General features: G+C 42.2%; 1 protein-coding gene across 1 annotated transcript in view; it reads right to left on the bottom strand.

Moving 5' to 3' along the window:
* LOC126471479 (dynein axonemal assembly factor 10) overlaps nucleotides 1–26267 on the bottom strand; it is a 173481-nt gene that overhangs the window by 108797 nt on the left and 38417 nt on the right. The window contains exon 3 of the mRNA XM_050099685.1: nucleotides 4727–4857. Within this exon, the coding sequence (XP_049955642.1) occupies nucleotides 4727–4857 (131 nt within the window). The remainder of the gene's footprint in view (nucleotides 1–4726; nucleotides 4858–26267) is intronic.

The following is a 26267-nucleotide window of genomic DNA, read 5'->3' as shown; positions in this document are numbered from 1 at the left end:
TTTCTTTTGTTGATGAACATCTCTTATCCTGCTTTCAAGACACTGTCCACACCATTCAACTGTTCTTCCTGGACCTTTTCTGTCTCTCACAGAATTACAATGTCGTCATCAAGCTTCAAAGCTTTTATTTCTTCTCCATGGATTTTAACTCCTATTCCAACTTTTTCTTTTCTTTCCTTTACTGTTTGCTAAGTATACAGATTGAACAACATCAGGAATAGGCTACAACACTGTCTCACTCCTTTCTCAACCACTGTTTCTGTGGTATACACCACTTCTAACAAACACCGAACAACGCGCTCCAGTACGCGGCCGCCAAATACATCGCTGGCCGCACTTTTCTGGGCGGCCCGCTGCTTCCATCGCTGGCCGTCTTCACACACATGCTCCCTTACATGGCCGAGAAATACATCGCTGGCCGCACTTCTCCGGGTGGCTCGCAGCTACCATCGCTGGCCGCCTTCGCGCGCGCGCGTTTGTCAGCACACAGCAATTGGCTACGCCAGGAAACATTGCGATTGGTTTTCCCTGGAAAACAGCGACCCCAGCCGATGGCTCCATTAACTAGCAAGCCTTATATAACCCCGGCTGCTGCTGCAAACGACAGTTCTCATCATCGGGAAGTGCAGTACGCTGTGTTCCAGCTGCTTGTGGATGACTCCCCGCACCACTCGAGGTTACCTGTCTGCTCGGCGGAAATCTAGCGACTTCACTTGGAGAGACTGAACTTCACTGGACTTGGGAATAATTACGGGACGTGCACCCCACTATGCACATTTGGACATTGGTATAACCAAACTTTAATTATGCATTACTTCTGAGTGTGAGCCTGGGTAGACGCTTGGCTAACATAATTGTTAAAAAGTGATTTGTGATTTAATAAACCAGACTGACGAGGTTATTGTGTTATTCCTGGTTATAACAGTTTCCCTTTCATAACCAGTGGCTAGCACACTGGACTTGCATTCGGGAGGATGATGGTTCAATCCCTCGTCTGGCCAACCTGATTTAGGTTTTCCGTGATTTCCCTAAATCGCTCCAGGCAAATGCCGGGATGGTTCCTTTGAAAGGGCACAGCCAACTTCTCACCCCGTCCTTCCCTAATCCGATGAGACTGGTAACCTCACACTTTGGTCTCTTCCGCCAACCCAATCCAACCAACCCTTCACAACCCTTGACTCTTATAACTGCCATCTGGTTTCTGCACAAATTGTAAATAGCCTTTTGCTCCCTGTATTTTACAGCTGCCTCCTTCAGAATTTGAAAGAGAATATTCCAGTCAACACTGTCAGAAGCTTTTTCTAGGTCTAGAAATGTAAGTTTGCCTTTCCTTAACCTATCTTCTAAGAAAAGTTGTAGGGTCAGTATTGCCTTGCTTGTTCCAACATTTCTACAGAATCCGAACTAATCGTCGCTGAGATTGGCTTCTACCAGTTTTTTCAATCGTCTGTAAACAATCTGTGTTAGTATTTTGCAACTAAGACTTATTAAACTGATAGTTTGGTAATTTTCACACTTCTCAGCAACTGCTTTCTGGGGAATTGTAATTATTATATTCTTCTTGAAGTCTGAGGGTATTGCCTGTCTCATACATCTTGCTCACCAAATGGAAGAGATTTGTCATGGCTGGCTCTCCCAAGGCTATCAGTAGCTCTAACAGAATATGTCTACATCCAGGGCCTTGTTTCGACTTTAGTCTTTCAGTGCTCTGTCAAATTCTTCACGCAGTATCATACCTCCCATTTTGTCTTCATCTATGTCCTCTTCCATTTGCATAATATTGCCCTCAAGTACATTGCTCTTGTATAGACCCTCTATACACTCCCTCCACCTTTCTGCTTTCCCTTCTTTGTTTAGGACTGGTTTTCTGCCTGAGCTCTCGATATTCATACAGGTTGTTCTCTTTTCTCCAAAGACCTCTTTAATTTTTATGCAGGCTGTATCTATCTTAACCCCTAGTGATAAATGCTTCTACATCCTTAAATTTGTCCTCTATCCCCTGCTTAGCCATATTTCACTTCCTGTCAGTCTCATTTTTAAGACATTTGCATTCCTTTTCACCTGCTTCATTTACAGCATTTTTATTTTTCCTTTCATTAATTAAATTCAATAGCTCTTCTGTTACTGAAGGATTTCTACTAGCCCTCATCTTTTTACCTACTTGATCCTCTGCTGCCTTTACAACTTCATCTCTCAAAGTTACCCACCTTCTTCTTTCCCCTGTTGTCAATCATTCCCTAGTGTTCTCTCTGAAACACTCTACAGCCTCTGGCTCTTTCAGTCTGTCTAGGCCCCATCTCCTTAAATTTCTAACTTTTTGCAGTTTCTTCAGTTTTAATCGACAGTTCATAACCAATAGATTGTGGTAAGAGTCCGCACCTGCCCCTGAAAAGTCTTACAATTTAAAACCCGGTTCCGAAATCTCTGTCTTACCATTATATTATCTATCTGAAACGTTCCAGTGTCTCCACAGGCCTCTTCCACATATACAACCTTTTTTCATGATTCTTAAACCAAGTGTTAGCTATGGTTAAGTATGCTCCATGCACAATTCTACCAGGCAGCTTTCTCTTTCATTTCTTACTCCCAGTCCATATTCACCTGCTACTTTTCCTTCTCTTCCTTTTCCTACTATTGAATTCCAGTCCCCCGTGACTATTAAATTTTCATCTCCCTTAACTATCTGAGTAATTTATTTGATCACATCATGCATTTCTTCAATCCCTTCATCATCTGCAGAGCTAGTTGGCATATAAACTAGAGCTACTGTGGTAGACATGGGCTTCGTGTCTACCATGGCTACAAAAATGCATTAAACCTACTCCTGCATTATCCATATTTGATTTTGTAGTTATAACTTTGTATTCACCTGACCAGAAGTCTTGTTCCTACTGCCACCAGACTTCACTAATTCCCACTATATCTAACTTCATTAACCTATCAATTTCCCTTTTTAAATTTTCTAACCTACCTGCCTGAGTAAGGGATCTGACATTCCACACACTGATCTGTAGAACGCCAGTTTTGTTTCTCCTGATAATGACGTTCTCGTGAGCAGTCCCTACCCAGAGATCCAAATGGGGGACTATTTTACCTTGTACAGAATCCTGAGTGCAGTCCTATGAATTAAATGACATTGAAAGGAAAGCAGAGGCTGAAAAGGGAGTGACACGAGATTGTGGTCTATGTCTAACGCTATTCAATCTGTATGTTGAACAATAAGAAAAAAGGAACAAAGGAAAAATTTGGAAAGGGAATTAAAGTTCAGGGAGAAGAAATAAAAATTTTGAGAAAGAAGGGCATTAATCTACCCGGCTGTGTTTAAAATATTTGATTTGCACTACTAAGTTTGGCATTGGCCATTCTCAAGTGGATCTACTTTAACAGATGTGGGGCCCACCAGAAAAAAGTGAGGTTTGGCAATGATACTGAAATTCTGTGAGAGATACCAAATGACTTGGAGGATCAACTGAGTGAAACGAATTGTGTCTTGAAAAGAAGTTGCAAGATGAATATCAATCAAATTAAAATATGAGTAATGGAATGGAGTCGAATTAAATGTGATGATGCTGAAGGAATTCGATTAGGAAATGAGACACTAAAACTAGACAAGAATAGAACAGAAGCTTTTGAAATGTAATGTAGCAGAAGAATACTGAAGATTAGATGAGTAGATTCTACAAATAATGGAGTATTGAACTGACTTTGTAAAAATAGAAGTTTATGGCACAACTTAACTAAAAGAAAGGATCAGTTGATAGGACGCATCTACAAGGATAGAAAAATCATTAGTTTGGTGATAAAGGGAAGTGTGGGAGACGTAAAAATTGTAGTGGGAGACCAAAGCTTGACTACAGTAAGAACATTCAAATAGATGTTGGCTGCAGTATTTATGCAGACATGAAGCGGCATGCCCAGGATACTCTAGTGTGGAGAGCTGCATCAAACCGATCTTCATACTGAAGAACACAACAACAACAACAGCTTACGATAGAAAACAACATACGTAAGTATAATGTAATCAATAGCGATAAGTTTCATGCAATCACATTCCCAGTTCATAAAATCTAAATCTCCTGAACAAGTAGTTCAATGCTGACTGAGAATGAACAACACTGGAAGGAAATGTTGAGATGGATAAGAAAAGTTGTGTTCATGCAAGGAGGGGGACCTTCTTAATTAACATATTCTCTGGATGAGGAGACCAAGTTTAAAATTCATTATCTCTGACGGTCATTTCTTGTCAACTGAAGGTAGACAGAATTATAATTCCTCTCACATGACCCAGTATACAAATTTCATACAAAATTAGTGTACAGGGGGAGATGAATAGCAAAGAACTTAAAGGAGTTATAAATTCACTGAGGTGAACAGGTATGATCAGATACTAAATAGGATATTAATGGTTTATGAACTCTACAATAAGCAATGTCCAACAATTTTAAGTATCCTTTTAGATAGGTTTTTTCCTGAGAGACTTACAAATCCAATAATAATGTCATCAAGAGAAAGGGATATTGGATGGAGTTGAGAAAGACAGACCAATCTTTATCACCTGTGTTAGTAAAAGTTTTTGTAAAGATGATGTACTATTAAGATGTTACATGTTATGCTAACAACAGCTTCTTAAAAGTTTAATGTTTTTTTTTCCATGTATGGTTTCATTAGTTGAGATATAGAAGCCACAGGAAACCATGAGAAACTATGTAGAAATTATGTTACTTACCATCACGACTTCCAGTTACTATTTCAGGAGCACCACATCCCACATTTAATCCACCAATTCCATCAATACAGTTGATAATCTGTTTGTGTGCTGAAGCTGTGTACACTGGGTTTGAAGTGTCCTCTAAATTCCTGAATAATAAGAAGAACACAAACTGTTCCAGGGCATATGCTATGAAACAAAAACAGCACCACAAATAACAATAAGTTTATTAAGAAAGATAATAAACTCCCTGAGTCTGTGATCATTATGAATTTTGGCAAATAGTGTCATTTATACTATGTAATGTATTTTTTAGTTACTTCACAAGTGGCATGTTTCGGCTATTGCCATTGTCAGATCTTAAGTTTACAATTTGTGAAATGAAACTGACACCAGTTGCAATAAAAACTATGCCATTTTTTTACCTTCAGACCTGATCATAGCAGTAGCTGATATGAGACACTAATGTAATTAATGACAACATACAGTAAGTCACAATGATGGTATTAGTCAGAAGAAAAAAAAAACCAGACTGGTTTATACAAAAACAGCAGTATCTTTCAAGACATAAAATCACAATGTTGCATTTAAATAGGCAAAAAATTAACATTTTGTATGATGTGTGATTGGAAAGTTTTAAGAATGGATCCGCTACTGCTTACTGGTTTGATGAGCACGTGCACGGAGGGTGGGGAGTGAGTCATTGCCTTGTCCTTGAATGCCCTCCGACAGGAAACTGCGTTTCCTTCATTCAGTTCTTGTGGCAGCTGGTTGGGTGCAGATCGACCTGCATGAAAATGGACGTAAAAACGGAGCAACAAGTTTGCGTGAAATTTTGTTTTAAAAATTGGAAATCAGCTTCTGAGACTTACGAACTATTAAAAATAGCTTTTGGAGATAATTGTATGAGCCAGTCAAATGTTTTTGTCTGGTTCAACAAATTTAAAAATGGCTGCATTTCATTTGAAGATGAACCACGGTCTGGCTGTCCTTCTGCCTCAAAAACGAATGACAATATTGTGAAAGATCACGACTTAGTGTGCTCTGATCTTAGATTTACAATTAGGGAGATGGCCGATGAACTTAATTGAAGTTTATATTCAGTTCAGACAATTTTAACTGAAGATCTGAACATGTGTCGAGTGTCTGCAAAATTCATTCCAAAAGTGTTGTCAAGTGACCAGAGACAATACAGACTTAAAGTGTGTCAAGGACTGATTAATTGGATTAAATATGACCCAGAGTTGTTAAATAGGGTAATTACAGGTGACAAATCATGGGTACATGGATATAATCCTGAAACCAAAGTGCAGTCTTCACAGTGGAAGACTCCAGGTTCACCAAGACCGAAAAAAGCACAGTAAAGTCAGTCAAAGGTGAAGACAATGTTGGTGATTTTTCTGATTCTACCGGTATTGTGCATCATGAATTTACCCCTGGAGGACAGACAATTAACTAGGAATACTACAAATGTATCATTGAGCGTTTGCACGAAAAGGTGCGGAAGAAAAGGCCTGCATTGTGGAAAGACAGGAGTTGGGTGCTACACCATGACAATGCTCCAGTTCATTGTGCCTTCTCCATCGTTGAATTTTTCATCAAATTCAAAATTCCTGTGCTTCCACAACTGCCATATTCCCCTGATTTGGCCCCTGCAGACTTCTACCTGTTTCCTAAACTGAAATTTTCACTGAAAGGGAAGTGATTTGACTCAACTGAAGACATCCAGGCAAATACGGAGAGCGTCCTTAACACACTTCAGGAAGAAAAATTTCCAGGAATGTTTCCAAAAGTGGAAACACCATTGGAGTCAGTGTGTTCAGTCAGAAGGGAACTATTTTGAAGGAGAAGCATCACAGTAGCATGTAAGTAGCACCACTGTACAATTACGAGCCCATTCTTAAAAATTTCCAATCACACCTTGTACTCTGTGCAAAAGACGTTGATGAACACTAAATCAAAATAAGAGTAAAAAACAACTATTAACATTTGAAATGGGAGTTAATCTACTTATATGTATGCATGTCTGTCAATCCAGCTAACACGTCAGATGGTATTTTCTCACTAAACATTAAACAGTACTGTTTAAATTAATCTGAAAAGTTATTATATCATTTTCTCATCAGAAGATAACATTTCAACAAGGGTCTCAATAACCTAGGTCACAGTCTTCATGTACTCATATTAAATCTCCCACAGACATTCCACTAAATTTAAATTTGGAGAACTGCTGAATTTTAATACAACCATTTCCTTACCAGTAGGTCATTTCTTTCATTTGCAGTTGCACAACACATTTGACGAACTGGTGGTCCCCTCTCCAAGACAAATGAAAGCATTTCCTTGTACCAATCATATGAGAAAATAACTGACAGCTCATCTGTACTATTATATAAAGAGAAGTCGTTGTTTAATGTTGCTACCCAAAATCTTGAAAAGTACTTGACTGATTTACTTCAGATTTTTACATAATACTCTAATGAACATTCAGATGGACAATGCTATACATTATGCAATACATAAAAGATATTAATATATATGTAATATGCAAAGGGGAAAAGTTGCTATCAAAACCTCACAAACTTCTTGACTGATTTACTTGAAATGATACTCTAATCAAAATTTAGATGGACACGGACTACATACTTTTTAATAGTATTTATATATGCAATATGTAAATGGGAAATGTTGTTACCAAAGCTCTTGAAAAGTTCTTGACCAATTTACCTTAAATTTTGAAATGATACTCTAACATACATTCGGATGGACATAGGTTACATATTTTTTAATATATATAACAAATATTTATGTAATATAAGAAGGGAAAATGTTGTTAACAAAAATCTCAGAAAGCTCCCAAATTTTTACAGAATACACAAATGAAAATGCGGACAGACATAGCCTACATATTCTTTAATGTACAGAGATATGGATAATATATATGAAGGGGAAATGTTACCAAAACCCCAAAAAGTTCTTGAGTGATTTACTTTAAATTTTTACACAATACGTAAATAAGAATTCAGATGGACAAAGGCTTTATATTCTCAAACATCAGTGTAGGGGTTTTCTGTTAAAACTGACCGCAAGACAGAAAATTCTGTGCAATGAAAATGTTTGGTAACATTTTCTTTCTCAGGGACAGTTTCAACTACCCTGCAGGGCATGTACACTGTCAGACTGTCAGAAAAAAACCAGCACTGGTGCCATCTCAAGGTCAAGCAGACCTGCCAACTGTAGGGGATATAAAACTTGGAGAGATGATGAATCAAACACCACAAACTAGAAGAGTGTATGTCACTTTGTACAGATTCTAGGACACAATAAAACTAGGGAGTTCTTTATTGAACGCCCTGTACTGTCATTGTCTTCACACAACCATTGATACCAATTATCCCAACCAGTTTACCCAGTCATTTTAACATTTGGAGGACTGGGTAGCTATGGTGTCATTCAGCTGGCTGATAATATGCTTCATCGCAACTCTTCTGTATTTTTTTGGCAGGTTCCGCAACACATAACATAAATCAGTTTATTTATTTGAAATAAGTATTTTTTTCAATGAAGTGCCACAAAAAAACATGGCCTTACATCAGTGACAATTTTTTTTAATAATGAAACGAATATGTGTTTTTTCACAACTTTTTTTTTTCATTTTTCGTTACCTAAATGGAGTCAGGATTAGATATATATACTAAAAATAAAACAGGTTGAAAATATGTTTTTTTTACTGGAAATTAATTTTTTTCTGTTGCCTGAGTATGAAAAAATTGAAGCATTTTTAGGAAACAAAGTTCTACATCATATTCTTCACAATGTTACCTGGTATCTTTTCTTGTCTTCCCAGATATTGCCTTACTGCATTCTGCACAATCATTACATCTCCTGTAATGCTATTCTGATATTTCTGTAGCCAGAATCAATTTAGGAAAATGTCTTCCTCTGAATCCATTTACAGGTGAACTATTTTGAGTCTAGGTTGATACAACCAGGCCTCCTTTATTAAGCAATGGCTCTGCCAATTCAATAATGAATTCAACATGTATGCAAATTAGCCTACAAAAATACTTTCTTCCATTATTCTGCTTCCTCTCAAAAGGAGTGTAGACCAAAAGATGGTCACTCTGATCCATACCATCTTTTCTTTTTTTTTAGTATAATCAGGTCCCTTCTCTATCATTCCCAATTTTGTTCTTACAGTTACATTGGGTGCAATCATTTTGTATTTCATTAACAGGTATCTGTCGTATACCACACATTATGTACATTTACAGAAAAAATTTGACACAACAAATAGCTTTTCGTCATTGCTTTCGAAATTAGAATATAGTTCATCAAGCACTGAAACACTATTCTTCAATAATCTCCTCATTACCTGTGGTCATCATAAATAGATATACAAAGCATGTAGCAGACAAAAATTTTGGCCATTTGAACTGTGGGTGACATTGTGAGGCATGGAAAGCAGCAACAAAAAGGAGAATGTGAGCATTGCAAAGCACATTACAGTTAATACTGTGTGTTATCTGTATTCCTTTCCTGCCAATACAAGCAACAGGTGTGGCCATCTGTGGTTTTCTCTTGATGGTACAAGCATCACAGAGTACATTTACAAAGATGACAGACATAAGACAAGTGTTGGAATGCATTTACAAAGCTGATAGATAAAAAGCAGTCATAAGTCCTACACTGCTAGTCTTTTTGGAGTATAATATGTGTGATGTAGGAGCTACGTCACTCATCTCCAAAGTGTTAAGCAACTTCAATTCCCAATCAAGGTTTTGTTTGCAATAACAATAACCAAAGCTCAAGTTTAGAGAGAGGGATAAGAGGACAGAGAGGAGACAGGGAAGAAATGGACACAGAGAGGAGGGAGGATGACATGCTGGACAGAGGGGGAGGGGAAAAGAAGATGGACAAAGAGAGGGAAGAGGAGGAGATGGGCAAAGAGAAGGTGCAAGAGGAGAGGGACAAATAGAGGGTGCAAGTAATTTAGGATGTATAAGGAGTTACCACACATATTTAGCAACTGTGAAGTGTTGCCAGGTTTACTAGTATAATATTAGATTCACAAGACCAAACATTAAACACCCCATTACAGGAGAGCTGGTATCATGTAATTCATGACACTGAAATGGCATCATGACGAAGAGGTGTGTGTGTGTGTGTGTGTGTGTGTGTGTGTGTGTGTGTGTGTGAATTGGGGGGGGGGGAGGGGGGGGGGAGGCATGGGGCGAGTACATGCATGCATATCCCAGCCAGTTTTATGGAAACAGTGCAGTACAGTAGGTGAATGTGGAGATGTTACATAATGGTAAAAAGGAGTTATTGTGTTAGACATGCCCATCACCACACTGTGAATGAAGTTTCCTGAGTATCTGGTGTATCAATGTGGACTATCCAACATGTCTACAAGGAACAGTGTACCGCTTACAGCCATGTAACATGGCATAAAAATACTAGTAATACAAAATTCTAGGCAAAAATGACTGAACGTCAGTGCCACATCTTGTCAGTAAGAATCGGTTCCAAAGCAAAAGGGAGTTGTTGTTGTTGTCAGTGAAACCAGTTCCATCTCAAGTAGATTATGAGTGAACGTAATGGCACGCGATGGACATCTGGAGTTGGGTGCCTCCAAAAAGATGATTGTCTACAGCACTACATAAAACTATACAGCCTGAATGGGCCAAACAATACAGTAACTGGACAGCAGCTGACAGGTGTATAGCGAGGGAAAATAGGTCACAATTATGCCTCTTTTCAAATTATGCAAATTGTTGAGTGCACTGATGTTCCAATGATGGGTTTAACCTGTAGCATGTGGAAGGTGTAGTTCATTCCATAGCTTGCGCTCACTCATTCAAGTTATTATGAACATGAACTAGGACATTTAGGTCACCATTCTTGCTGACAAAATATTGCCCTTTCTTCTACATCTTAATGATGAGTATTTTATGGACACTCCCATCTTTCAAGAGACAACAGCCATGCCCACAGAGAGCTGCATGCACACATTCCTAGTCTGACAAACACTCAGGCACCTACCATACCTCAACTTACCCATTAAATCAACAGATTGTAGTAGCAGAGAAAATATCTAGGCCTACTGGAAACAGAGGATGAAACATTATCAATCAACATCCACATAATCTGGCATATCTGAGGACACTTGAGCATTCTCTTCCTCACCAAATTGACCCATTATTAATAACATCCATAATATTGTTATAACATATATAAAACTAATATTTTCTATGGTTGGCTAAATACTAATTTTTTGCCTGTGTGCTTTGTTTGCAGAAATACACCAACATTTATCTTATGGTTTAAGTGTAACGTCTGATATTGTCACTACCACAGTTGATAACCATACCTCCAGGCCATCAAATGCAGGAGTTAGAAAGAGAAGTTAAACTTCCGTTTCACTTTTTCTCTGTCTTTTTCTATAAAATACTTCATGTGCAGTAGTCCATAGTGAATATATTTTCATTGAATTGAAGTATTTATTTTATATTTTTTATGAGATGACAATATTTTCCATTCACACAAGTCCTCTTCCGATTTTCAACAGTCTTCTCCACATTTCAAGCTTCACTACTTCATCAGTCAAGTCAGCAGCTAACAGTATATGAGTTATTTTCTTTATCTCAGGTGACAAACTCTGGACGTATACTTTCCCTTCTCTCTGAGGAAATACCAAGTCATTCACTTGTGTGAAAATTCTGATTATGGTTGCAACACTAACCAAATAGTTTGCAGCAATCATCCTCATAAATGTGTTTAAGCACTAAGACTATGTCCCTTTTTCATCATTTATGAGATGAAGCAGTAGTTACAAATTAACCAAAACTGAACTTGATAAAGGAGGCAATGCTAACTGTGATATCACATATCGATATCAACCCACAAACACAAAAATTGGCAATAAAACTGCAAGTTTCTGTCAGATGCCAACAGCAGTCATGCAAGATCCAGAAGCAACAATGGTGCACACCCGCTGAGACACACCTCCAGCAGCTCTGTACCACGAGCACCCTCTGCCGCTGTGGTACAAGACAGCTGGCAGCAGGCACACAGCACACTCACACTTGCCACTTCGCTACTTTACGCTACGCAGACACTGCCTAGTTGTGGCTCCAACACCATCGCTCATGCTTTAGTTCACAGAGCCTCATCCACGGTGCTATTATATGAGCTGGACTTTGTTTCTTGCTGCATTATTTGTAATGAGTCTTCATACACTTTGAGAAATACAAGTTAAGTAAATCTTCTGTTTGTTGTGTTTACTTGTTCACTAATCATTTCTGCTCCTATCCACTTTCCCTATGATGACAGTTGGTACACCACTTTGTAGCACATCTCTCCCTATCATTGTGTACAAAGCCATACACAACATACCTGGCGATGCAATGAGCGCTAGAGCTTGTGTGTGCTTTCTTCCTGTTGTGTCATCTTTTTAGTTCGTTTTTGGTGTTATTGATTGTTTTCTGTTTCCCCAGTGTTTGCCTTTTTGTGCTCTTTATGTTCAAGGTTCTGAGGTTGCTGCTTTTGCCCCCCACCCCTTCTGCTCTCTCTGTGGTTATTTGTCTTGTTATTCTGCTCATTGCTCCATTAATATGGCTGCTATGCCACAATTGCCCGCTGCACTGCCTGCAGCTGATTTAACTCAGTTTATTCAGTTTAAGAATCAACAAATGGCACAACTGCTTCAAGTGATGAATCGGTTCATGAGAGCATAGATGACTTCACATAAGACACAGGACCCAATGGCAGCAGCACCATTTGCATATGTGTCACCATTTCATGAGTCTGAAGAAATGAACGAAGACTGGATACAGGACCTCACACAATTCAAATTACATTTCACAGCCCATCACATACAAGGTACTTAGAAACATTCTTTTTTCTTGGCCATGTTGGGAGTGACTGTTTACAGACTTTGTGCAAAACTTTTTCCTTTATCAGACCCTGAACTAGTACAATATGAGGACCTATTGCAGATGCTTATGAAGTGTTATGTGGACAGGATACAAGTTGCCCGTTATAAATACTTTAGGTTGCATGAGCAACAAGGACAGACATGCCATCAGTGGGTTACCGAATTGCAAGGCCTTACTAAACAATGTAGATTCAAATGTGATTGTGGCAAATACTACAGTGATGCAATGATTTGTGATCCATCACGCACAATGTAGCTGACTGTCAAATTCAGGAAAGGAGTCTTAAATACCCAGCTCCTTCCTTGCAAAAGGTTCTGCAGATTATAGACTATCAAGATTCTTGCGAAAGCACAGAACACAGTTTTGAAGTGGTGCCTGTCTGTTCTGTGCCGTGGACAGACCTGACAAACAGATATCGCAGTCATAAATAGCAGTCCAGCCAGCCACAGCACAGCACTTGCATAAACACGTTTCATGCCCAGCATAAATTGTGAATCATGCCTGCAGTGTAATACAGCACAAGATCGCCTATCTTGCCCCTCGTTTGAAAAGAATTGCTTCTTTTTTGCGGCAATTGGGGACATGTATGGTCCATGTACTTACAGAAGAGTAAGGCACCCCCTTCTGCTACTCCTTCGCGCAAGTCTAAGTCACAAACAGTGTGTAGTGAGTTTTCATAGCCCCACAGCGTTGTTAGTGCAAAACAACAGTGTAACAGCTGTTCACAAAAGGCTCCCATTTTATCTGCAGTGCTACATTAGGATAACAAACTTTTTTGTGTCTGAGTATTTCTGGACAATCAGTCCCTTTGCAACTTGACAATGAAGCTTCACTGACTTCACTTAACAATAGTACTTCTGAATTGCTTGGCAAACCTAAGTTGTGCACATTGCGCCATACACTGATGGTATATAATGGCCAAGGCATTCCAGTCATTGACAGTTATACCTTGCCATGCATGGAAGAATTGATGGATACAATTAGTGGAGGTCATTATTTTTACAAAACTGATTTGCACAATGCTTACTTGAAAATTCCTCTGGATGAGCAGTCGCAAGAGGTCTTCGTCATTAACACTCATATGGGGCTCTTCAAATTTTTGAGCTTGCTGTTTGGCAGTGCTTCCGCATCTGCCATATTTCATCACTTTCTGGAGTAGCTGACTGCAAAAGTTCCCATTTGCTCGAATTATTTAGATAACACTGTCATCACAAGTCACACTCCTGAAGAACACATTAGCAACCTTTGCAACCTGTTTCAAGTGTTGTCTGCTGCTGGTTTCAAATGTAACAGAGGCAAATGTGTGTTTCTTCACACTGAACTTGAATACTTTGGACAAGACATTAATAGCAAGGTTGTTCACCCATTGCAATCACACTTGCTTGTTATCCATGACCTTTCAGTCCCACGCAATATGTGAGAATTATAGTCTGCATTAGAGAAGCTTGCATATGACAACCAGTTTATTCTTAACACTGTTCAAATCATGTGTCCTTTGCACTGCTTGCTCAGAAAGAATGTTCCTTTGATTCAGTCGCAAGAGTGTCAATCCACTTTCCAAAAATTGAAGGACACTTTGCTTGGTGATCAATGCCTTGTTCATTTTGATCTACCCAAACACAAGGTCTTGGCTGTAGATGGTTCCTCTTATGATATTAGTGCAGTTTTTCACATGAACTTGGTGCTGTCGAGGCTGACTGCCTTTGCTTCAAAGTTGTTGACCAAAATGCAATGTAGTTATTCATAAACTGAAAAGGAGGCTCTCCCCATCGTCTGTAGTGTTACTAAGTTTCACCGGTATCTTTTTGGCAGAAAATTTTACTTGGTGACTATTAACCTCTGCAAACTTTGTTCAATCCTTTTCATTCAGTCCCAAATTGCACAGCAAAGAAGGTCCAAACTGGGCTCTTTTTTTGTCAATTTACCAACATGAGATTGCATATTGGGCCACTTCTAAGCATGCCAATGTAGATGCTCTTTCTCACCTCCCAGTTGGCCCAGATTCAACGTTCACTGAGTTCTCTGCTTCTTGTTGCTACACTGATGGACAAGACACAGATGTTTTGCAAAGCTTTCCACTTAATCACCAGAAAATTGCCCAGGCCACAGCTGTGTATCCTGGTTTGCAGATTCTGTTACACTATGTCCATAAAGTTTGGCCATTTTCTTCCACGCAGATTCATAGCTCTGTGGTTCACTGATATTTTGGCCACCATCATGCCCTTGCAGTTCACCAAGGTGTTATTTTGCTTCGCACCATCAATGACCAGTCTTATGTTGTGATTCCACAGGCTCTCCAGATTGAAGTGCTTCATTTGTTACACCAAGGTCATCGTGGTGTCATTCACCTCAAGCAGATGGAGCAAACTCATTGCACTTGGCACAGCTTTGACGTGAAATTGAAGAGTTCACTTTTCAGTGCTAAGCCTGTGCTGAACATCAGTCAGCTCCAACTCAGCAGTTCTTTCCTGTCCCAAACCTCAAGCACTTTGACAACACATGTTGGCTTTCAGCAAATTTCCCTTCATAGTTCCTAAGCACTCTACTATGGCTCATTCCACAATCTAGGTCTTGTCATTGATCTTTTGCCTCAATGGATTACCAGAAGTGGCTGTGACTGACTGACAAAATACCCCAATTTGTTGCCGCCAAGTTTAAACAGTTTTGTAGTACCTCTGGCATCAACCATATAACAAGTGCACCATTCCATCCACAATCCCACATCAAAGCTGAATGCTTTGTATTAAGATTGTTATGTGGGCGGTGCCACCACATCTTGCTTCAGTTGCTGCACTCATAACGGCGTGCAACACCCACTCCGCTCACATAAGCGAAGTACCACACTAACGATTTGGTCTTTTACAGGTTGTATCATGGATGGAGGTGCTGGGAGCATGGCATCATTGTACATATTGGACATTCTCTGTTTCTGATGCAGAGACTGAAAGGAATGCAGAGATGCCACCAGACTCAAATTCATCCATGTGAACTGTGTGACCTTGCCTGAGGCTTTGTGCTTTCAGATCCATGGCTGCCTGACGCAGCAGCCCTCATTGCATCCAGCTCCTGGGGGCCTTGAGCCATCAGTGCTGGTCCTGTAGCCGAAGGAATTCAATGCCCTATCACGGTCATCACCTTCTCGACAGCCACCATTGTCTGGGTATGGGCCCCTCTTCCCGGTGGCTGTCTCAAATTGTGCCTCAGGTTACTATTCAGTTGTCAAGATGCCTCTGTCTTCATTTGCTGCTCTGCCGCTGGATGTAGGTGTGTGCCCTCTGCACATGCCCAGTTGTTTGGCTGGTGTTCCTGGGCGGGCTCAGGGCATACGCTGGCATGTGGGAGGCTCAACACAAGCCTCAATTTCAGCTCTCATTTCCTCATTGCCACCTACATCCAGCACCCCCCCCCCCCCCCTCCGTGTTCTGTTTGCTCATCTGTGATACACGATAAAAGTGAGGAGATTTGGGGGAGGGGGATGGATGTAGTGTCACATACTAATATCACCCCATGGGTGTTAAAGTTGCCGACAGAATTGTAAGTTTCCGTCATGTGTTAATAGCAGTCATGTAGGATCTGTTGGAGACAATGGTGCACACCTACTGAGCCACACCTCCAGTGGCTCTGTACTGTGAGCACCCTCTGCCACCACAATACAGAACGGTTGGCAGCAACCACACAGCCTACTAGCACTTGGAGCCACTTTGTTACATGACAGTATGTAGATGCTGCCTAGCCTGGCTCCGACGCCACTGTTAGTACTTTAGTTTAGACACACTCATCCTTGTTGCTACTGTATGAGCAGGACTCTGTTTCTTGCTGCATTATTTGTAATAATTTTTTGTACGCTTGGAGGACAACATGTTAAGTAAAATTTCTGTTTGTTGTGTTAACTTGTTGGCTAATCATGTCTGCACAATTGAGGTTTTTACCAGGCAGCACAGAATAATGTGAATATTAATTTTGTATTATGTGATTCATTATTTTAGTGCTGACACAATCAGACAATAGACTACACAGCTAAGGAAAAAGCATGAATATCATTTTCATCATATTGCGAGAAATGCATGTAGAATGAGAAGAGTTACCCCAAAATATAATACCATACAACATAAGCGAATGAAAATAAGCAAAGTAGACTAATTTTCGTGTCGAATGATTACTCACTTCAGATACCGCTCGAATAGTAAAAATAGCAGCATTAAGTCTTTGAACAAGATCCTGGATGTGGTCTTTCCACAACAGTTTACTATCTATCTGAACACACAGAAATTTGAACTGTTCAGTTTCACTAATCATATGCCCATTCTGTGAAATTAAAACGTCAGGTTTTGTTGAATTGTGTGTTAGAAAATGTAAAAACTGTGACTTAGCATTAGTTTATTTTCTACAAGCCATGAACTTAGGTCATTAACTGCACTATTTGAAACTGAGCCAATGCTGCACACAACATCCTTTACTATCAAGCTAGTGTCATCAGCAAACAGGAATATTTTAGAGTTACCAGTAATACTAGAGGGTATATCATTTATATAAATAAGGAGCAGGAGTGGCCCCCACACTGATCCCTGTGGCACCCCCCCAGTTCACAGAACCCCACTGAGACACCACATCACAGCTATTCTCAATATTGTGAATAATGACCTTTTGCTGTCTGTTGCTAAAGTAAGAGGTGAACCAATTGTGAACTATTCCTCATATTCTGTAATGGTCCAACTTCTGAAGCAATTGTTGTTGTTGTTATGGTCTTCAGTCCTGAGACTGGTTTGATGCAGCTCTCCATGCTATTTTATCCTGTACAAGCTTCTTCATCTCCCAGTACCTACTGCAACCTAAATCCTTCTGAATCTGCTTGGTATATTCATCTCTTGGTCTCCCTCTACGATTTTTACCCTCCACGCTGCCCTCCAATACTAAATTGGTGATCCCTTGATGCCTCAGAACATGTTCTACCAACCAATCCCTTCTTCTAGTTTAGTTGTGCCACAAACTTCTCTTCTCTCCAATCCTCTTCAACACCTCCTCATTAGTTATGTGATCTACCAAACTAATCTTCAGCATTCTTCTGTAGCTCCACATTTCCAAAGCTTCTATTCTCTTCCTGTCCAAACTGGTTATCGTCCATGTTTCACTTCCATACATGGCTACACTCCATACAAATACTTTCAGAAACGACTTCCTGACACTTAAATCTATACTCGATGTTAACATATTTCTCTTCTTCAGAAACGCTTTCCTTGCCATTGCCAGTCTACATTTTATATCCTCTCTACTTCGACCATCATCAGTTATTTTGCTCCCCAAATAGCAAAACTCCTTTACTACTTTAAGTGTCTCATTTCCTAATCTAATACCCTCAGCATCACCTGACTTAATTCGACTACATTCCATTATCCTCGTTTTGCTTTTGTTGGCGTTCATCCTATATCCTCCTTTCAAGACACCAACCATTCCGTTCAACTCCTCTTCCAAGTCCTTTGCTGTCTCTGACAGAATTACAATGTCATCGGCGAACCTCAAAGTATTTATTTCTTCTCCATGGATTTTAATACCTACTCCGAATTTTTCTTTTGTTTCCTTCACTGCTTGCTCAATATACAGATTAAATAACATCAGGGAGACGCTACAACCCTGTCTCACTCCCTTCCCAACCACTGCTTCCCTTTCATGCCCCTCAACTCTTATAACTGCCATTTGGTTTCTATACAAATTGTAAATAGCCTTTCGCTCCCTGTATTTTACCCCTGCCACCTTCAGAATTTGAAAGAGAGTATTCCAGTCAACATTGTCAAAAGCTTTCTCTAAGTCTACAAATGCTAGAAACGTAGGTTTGCCTTTCCTTAATCTAGCTTCTAAGACAAGTCGTAGGCTCAGTATTGCCTCATGTGTTCCAATATTTCTGCGGAATCCAAACTGATCTTCCCCTAGGTCGGCTTCTGCCAGTGTTTCTATTCGTCTGCAAAGAATTCGTGTCAGTATTTTGCAGCCGTGACTTAGTAAACTGATAGTTCGGTAATTTTCACATCTGTCAACACCTGCTTTCTTTGGGATTGGAATTATTATCTTCTTCTTGAAGTCTGAGGGTATTTTGCCTGTCTCATACATCTTGCTCACCAGATGGTAGAGTTTTGTCAGGACTGGCTCTCACAAGGCCGTCAGTAGTTCTAATAGAATGTTGTCTACTCCCGGGGCGTTGTTTCGACTCAGGTCTTTCAGTGCTCTGTCAAACTCTTCACGCAGTATCATATCTCCCATTTCATCTTCATCTACATTCTCTTCCATTTCCGTAATATTGTCCTCAAGTACTTCGCCCTTGTATAGACCCTCTGTATACTCCTTTCACCTTTCTGCTTTCCCTTCTTTGCTTAGAACTGGGTTGCCATCTGAGCTCTTGATATTCATACAGGTGGTTCTCTTTTCTCCAAAGGTCTCTTTAATTATCCTGTAGACAGTATCTATCTTACCCCTAGTGAGATACACCTCTACATCCTTACATTTATCCTCTAGCCATCCCTGCTTAGCCATTTTGCACTTCCTGTCGATCTCATTATTGAGACGTTTGTATTCCTTTTTGCCTGCTTCATTTACTGCATTTTTACATTTTCTCCTTTCATCAATTAAATTCAATATTTCTTCTGTTACCCAAGGATTTCTACTAGCCCTCGTCTTTTTACCTACTTGATCCTCCGCTGCCTTCACTACTTCATCCCTCAAAGCTACCCATTCTTCTTCTACTGTATTTCTTTCCCCCATTCCTGCCATTTGTTCCCTTTCGCTCTTCCTGAAACTCTGTACAACCTCTGATTCTTTCAGTTTATCCAGATCCCATCTCCTTAAATTCCAACATTTTTGCAGTTTCTTCTTAATCTACAGTTCATAACCAATAGATTGTGGTCAGAGTCCACATCTGCCCCTGGAAATGTCTTACAATTTAAAACCTGGTTCCTAAATCTCTGTCTTACCATTATATAATCTATCTGAAATCTGTCAGTATCTCCAGGCTTCTTCCATGTATACAACCTTCTTTTATGATTCTTGAACCAAGTGTTAGCTATGATTAAGTTATGCTGTGTGTAAAATTCTACCAGGCAGCTTCCTCTTTCTGAAGCAATATTTTGTGATAAACACAAGCAAATGCCTTAGTTAAATCAAAAAAATATGCCTAGCATTTGAAACCTTTTGATCAACCCATCCAGTACCTCACAGAGAAAAGAGAATATAGCCTCTTCAGTTGTTAAACGACTTCTAAAGCCATACTGAACATTTGATAGCAAATCGTGTGATATAAAATGATCAATTATCCTTACATACACAGCCTTTTCAATAACTTTAGTAAACACTGATGGCATAGAAATAGGTCTAAAAATGTCTACATTATCCCTTTCTCCCTTTTTATAAAGCGGCTTTACTACTGAGTACTTTAATTGTTCACGAAACTGACCATTCCTAAAGGAAAATTTACAAATATAGCTAAATACAGGGCTAACATGTGCAGCAGAGTACTTTAATATTCTGCTAGGCACTCCATCATATCCATGAGAGTCCTTAGTCTTCAGTGATTTAATTATTGACTCCAATGGTTCAAATGGCTCTGAGCACTATGGGACTTAACTTCTGAGGTCATCAGTCCCCTAGAACTTAAAACTACTTAAACCTAACTAACCTAAGGACATCACACACATCCATGCCCGAGGTAGGATTCGAACCTGCGACTGTAGCGGTCGCGCGGTTCCAGCCGGTAGTGCCTAGAACTGCTCGGCCACTCCTGCCGGCAATTATTGACTCAATTTCCCCCTTGTCTGTATCACAGAGGAGTATTTCAGACATCAATCTCAAAAAGGTATTTGCCAAGAAAGTTATATGATTCCCTGTAGAAACTAAATTTTTATTTAATTCACCAGCAATGCTCAGAAAATGATTTTTAAATACTTTACATATATCTGATTTATCAGTAACAGAAATATTTTTACTGCGAACTGACTTTATATCGACGACTTTCTGCTGCTGACCACACACTTCCTTCACAACTGACTATATTGTTTTAATTTTATCCTGTGTATTAGCTATTCTATTTGCATACCACATACTCTTTGTCTCCCTAATAACATTTTAAGCACCTTACAATACTGTTTGTAATGGGCTACTGTAGCGTGATTGTGTCTGCTACTAACATTTTGATATAATCCCCGCTTTATTCTACATGATATCTGTAGTAACACGGTTCACGTTTTCTGTCGCACTTCACATAGCATAGACCGGGAACTGTCTTCTAGGCCTGCCCGATGTCACTGACTGGGCACGGCCCGTGCTGCCTGAGTTGTTGTTGTTCCGCTGGCAGAGGTCGCAGCCGTATTCTCGCGTGCCCTCTGGTGGACGGGACTTTACTTGCGGCAACTACCGTTCGTGACGCGCCGTGCCAATGTGCGCCTCCCATGATCTTTCTGGTGGCTACTGCACTCCTCCTCCTTCAGGGGGTGAAGCCACTGTGATCCCATGCGTCGGAAGGTGGAGCGTCATGCAGGAGCGATGACCTCCACATCCATTGGCAGGCCGAAGTCGAGGGGATCTGCCAACCCTCGAGCCGGACCCTTCGAATACGGCTGGAAGTGACCCACACGAAGAGGCCCCCATCGTCCCACCACTGGAGCCCGGGACAGAACGGGAGACAAGCCGTCGAACTCCGGATCTTGGTCCTGGTCCATCTCGGGAGGGGCAAGACCCAGTGGCGGGGACGATGGGGAAGGGACGACCACAGGTGAACCAGCCTCCTGAGAAACTGGGCCTGCGAGGGGGGCTGGCTCTCGCTGGGGCATCTCTAACGATGGCGATGCCGGTGCTGGAGCTACTGGAGGCTGCCAAAGCTGAGAACCATTGCAGTGCAGCTGAGTCACAGGGGGGAGGGGTGGTAGCGTCCCCTGAGAAACCAACACGGGTGCCAGCAATGGGGAAGCCGGTGCCCGAGGGGTCGGAGGGTGGGTGCTCAAACGTGGACGTAGCTGATTTTGGTGATGACGTACCTCCCGGTCCCCCGCCTGCAAAGTATAGAGCCGGCAGCCATTTCGGCACAGGACCACCATCGGTATCCAACGTGGATTGCGACCAAACCCACGTGCCCAGACCGACATACCCAGTGGAAAGCCGGGTACTCCGTTTTGTGAAGACTGGCGAGGACCAGGCCGGAGGAGGTGCAGCAGAGTCCTAGGTTGGCGCCCGTAGAGGAGCTCTGCGGGGCTGCGTTCTCCCATTGGTGTGGTCCGGTATGCCATCAGGAAAAACGTCAACGCCTCCTCTGCAGGAAATGCGTGCACATACTTTTTCATCTGCGTCTTAAATGTGCACACCATGCGCTCTGCTTCCCCATTCGACTGTGGATGTTTGGGGGGAGAGCAAACGTGCCGAATACCGAAGCGCCTACAAAAATCCTGGAAGTCTGCGAAATAAACTGCGGTCCATTGTCCGAGACCAGGGTGATTGGCAGACCTTCCACAGAAAAGATTTTTGCTAGTGCCTGGATTGCAACTTCGGAAGTGGTTGAGGAGCAGCGAACCACATATGGGAATCGGGAATAGGCACCAATGACAATGAGCCAAAAGCCATTGAGAAACGGGCCCGCAAAGTCGATGTGAACACGTTCCCATGCATGGGTTGCAGGCGGCCATGAAGAGAACGCTGACCTTGGAGATGCCTGTTGGCTCGCACACTGGGAACAGGCACCCACCAAGTGCTCAATTTCTCTGTCAATACCGGGCCAGCACACATGTCTGCGAGCCAAGGTTTCAGTACAGGAAACACCCCAGTGCCCCTCATGTAATAACGTGAGGACTTCCCTTCGCAAACTTGCAGGAACAACCACACGAGGAGCTGTTTCATTGGTAGCCAGGAGGAGAACTCCTTACAAGACAGAGAGGCGGTCTCGTAGAACAAAATAATTATGAAGAGGGTCCGAGGCCTGGCCTGGAGTTCGGGATGACCACCCCTGCTGAATGAGGCGAACTACTTGCCAGAGAACCGGGTCAGCTGCCATTTCCCTGGCGACTCTAGAACTAGTGATCGGGAAGCCATCAACCACTTGGCGGGACGCCACATCCAAATGAAAACACATAATCTCCTCTTGATCAAACTTAGGATCCGGGCCCACTGGAAGACGGGAAAGAGCGTCTGCATTGGCATGCTGTCCGGTAGGGCAAAAATGAATGTCATAATGGTACTTAGAGAGGAACAAGGCCCAGCACTGTAGTCTGTGGGCCGCCCTATCCGGAATCTGAGAGGCGGTGCCAAATAACGATATTAACAGCTTATGGTCAGTGATTAACTGAAGCTTCGTGCCATACAAGAAAGGGTGAAACTTGGTAACAGCATAGACAATGTCAAAGCCTCTTTTTCCTCCTGGGAGTAATGGGCCTGTGCAGGACTAAGAGTTTTAGACGCAAATGCCAGCGGCTACTCGGAACCATCCACGTTGCGATGGGCCAGGACCGCTCCCACCCTATTCTGCGAAGCATCTGTAGCCAGGACCAACGGCTTATGGGGGTCAAAAGTAGCCAAACAAGGCGCTGACGTGAGGAGGCCAATGAGGTGAAGGCTCGCTCGCATGCAGGCGACCAATCGAAAGGAACACCCTTGCGCAGAAGGCAGTACAGAGGGCGGGCTATGGTGGAAGCCCTGGGAATGAACCGGTGGTAATAGGCACTCTTGCCTAAAAAAGCTTGTAACTCCTTCAGCAAAGTGGGCCACGGAAGGTTGATGATACCTTAGACCGAACTTCCTAGCAGCTGGACGCTGTGCTGAGAGATGGTGTAGCCCACATACTCAATGGACAGTTGGAAGAAGTCTGACTTACGCAGGTTGCAACGCAAGCTGACGGACCTGAATTTGAGAAAGAGGGTGCGAAGGTTGTGCAGGTGTTCCTTCGTGCTGCGGCCTGTAACAATTATGTCGTCCAGGTAATTAATACAATGAGGGATTGTCGACGTGACATGCTCAAGATAACGCTGGAATATCGCCGAGGCACTGGATATTCCGAAGGTCAACCTCTGGTATTGGTAAAGGTCAAACGGGGTGTTGACAACCGCCAGCCGTTTGGAGTCCTCATCAAGTGGTATCTGATGATAAGCCTCTGAAAGATCGATTTTCAAAAAATATTGGCCTCCCACCACGCCAGAGAACAATTCATCAGCACGAGGCAAGGGATACGTGTCCACAACCAATTGGGAATTAATGGTGGCCTTGAAATCACCACAAAGACGTAATTTTCCCGAGGGTTTCCTGACAATAACGAGGGGCAAAGCCCACTCACTGGAAGAAATGGGAAGAACAACCCCTAGGGCTGTCAGCCGGTCTAGCTCTTCTTTTACCTGAGGGCGGAGAGCCAAGGGGATCTGCCTCGCGCGTAGAAAATGCGGGCGAGCCGACGCCTTCAACGTGAAGTGAGCTTCAAAGTCTGAAACACACCCCAGGCCCTCCTCAGAGATATCCGGAAAGTCAGAGATCAAAGATTCCAATGATTGATAGGGAACGTCTTCAGAGATCAACTGTATAGTGTCAGCAACAGAAAAATCGAAAGCTTGAAAGGCATCCAAGCCAAAAAGGTTAGCGCAGCTCGCATCACTGACAACAATAAAAGTAGTAGGCCGAGTGACTGATTTGTAAGTCACGTCGGTAGTGAATTGACCCAGTAGGGGAATGCACTGTTTACCATAACCGTGTAGATGTCGGTAAACTGGCGCCAACGGGGGCGACCCAAAGTCGGAATAAGTTTGTGCGTTCAACAAAGAAACTGCAGCGCCCGTATCTACTTGCAGTTGTAATCGGCGCGACCGTACTGACACCTCGATAAAGAGTTTGTGTGCCGATGCGTCGGGAGCCTGGCCCGATGAAACTTCCTGAATGTCAACGTCCATGTCCTCTGTACCTGCTTCCTTCAAATCGTTTGAGGCTGAGTGGCAAACTTTAGCAATGTGTCCTTTTTTATTACATTTGCGACAAACGGCCCAACGCTGGGGGCACTCTGACCGATCATGATGTATATAGCACGACGCACAGGACAGTAACAGGGGCCAGCGGCCGGAACTCTGTTTACGCGCTGTGCAGGAGCGGCCATAACGGCCGGATTGTACCGCTCGCACGTCGTCCACCCCAGACACAGTGGATGCGGCCGCACCACCCTGAATCGCCGCGACGTCGCACCATGCTTCCAACTGTTGACCTGCAGCGTGAGAGACTTCATACGATTGAGCAATGGACAGGACTTCCTCAAGGGAAGGGTCTTCTAACTGCAGGGCCCATTGCCGGACCTCCCTATCAGGGGCCAAACGAACAATGACGTCACGCACCATAATGTGGGCATACGACTCTCGCGACTGTTCTGTGACAAAATGACACTTGCGACTAAGACCGTGCAGGGTAGTGGCCCACGCCCGGTAAGACTGATGGGGCTGTTTCTTGCAGTGATAGAACTCGACCCTAGCCGCCAAAACATGTGTGCGGCGGCGATAATATGAAGACAGCAATGAACACAATGCATCAAAAGACAAGGACGAGGGTTCCTGCAACGGCGCTAGCTGCCGCAAAACTTGATACAGCGAGGGAGATATCCAAGACAAGAAAAGAGTACGACATACCTCCGCATCGGCAACATGAAACGCCTGGAAATGCTGCCAAAGGTGATGTTCATACGCGTCCCAATCCTCCGCCATCTCGTCATACTGGGGAAAGGGAGGAGGGAACGGCGCTGGAGCAGACTGGGTGGAGGGCAACGCCAGAAGCACTTGTTTCATGGTGGCCATGAGCTCCGTCTGCTGCTCAACCAAAATCCGCACTAAATCCTCCATGCCGTGGATAAGCTGCGAAACCGGAACAATGACGCAACATGCGAAGGAACGACCCTACTCGTCGCCAATTGTGTAGTAACACAGTTCACGTTTTCCGTCACACTTCACATAGCGTAGACCGGGAACTGTCTTCTAGGCCTGCCCGATGTCAATGACTGGGCACGGCCCGTGCTGCCTGAGTTGTTGTTGTTGTTCCGCCGCAGAGGTCGCAGCCGTATTCTCGCGTGCCCTCTGGTGGACAGGACTCTACTTGCGGCAACTACCGTTCGTGAAGTGCCGTGCCAATGTGCGTCTCCCGCGATCTTTCTGGTGGCTACTGCAATATCCCTATTCCGCTAGTCAGCCACCTGGGCTGCCTATTACTGCTAGTACCTTGTTTAGAACATTCTAATGGAAAGCAACTCTCAAAGAGCATGAGAAATGTGTCAAGGAAAGCATTATATTTTTCATCTATATTATCAGCACTATAAACATCCTGCCACTCTTGTTCCTTGACAAGGTTTAAAAAACTCTCTATTGCTGTTGGATTAACTTTCCTACATAGTTTGTAATTATATGTGACATTTGTTCGAGTAAATAAGACTTTTAGTGTTAAAATTTCTGCATAATAGTCTGAAAGACCATTCACCCTTTTACTAACAGTATGCCCATCTAGTAATGAAGAATGAATAAAAATACTGTCTATGGCTTTGCTACTGTTCCCCTGCACACAGTTGGAAAAAATACAGTCTGCATCAGATCATAAGAATTTAGGAGATCTACCAACATCTTTTTTCTTGCACTATCATATAC

This window comes from Schistocerca serialis, chromosome 1 (genome assembly GCF_023864345.2).
Source record: "Schistocerca serialis cubense isolate TAMUIC-IGC-003099 chromosome 1, iqSchSeri2.2, whole genome shotgun sequence".
NCBI classification, from domain to species: domain Eukaryota; kingdom Metazoa; phylum Arthropoda; class Insecta; order Orthoptera; family Acrididae; genus Schistocerca; species Schistocerca serialis.
The sequence above is the reverse complement of the archived record's forward strand: the minus strand, read 5'-3'. Positions and strand labels throughout refer to the sequence as shown.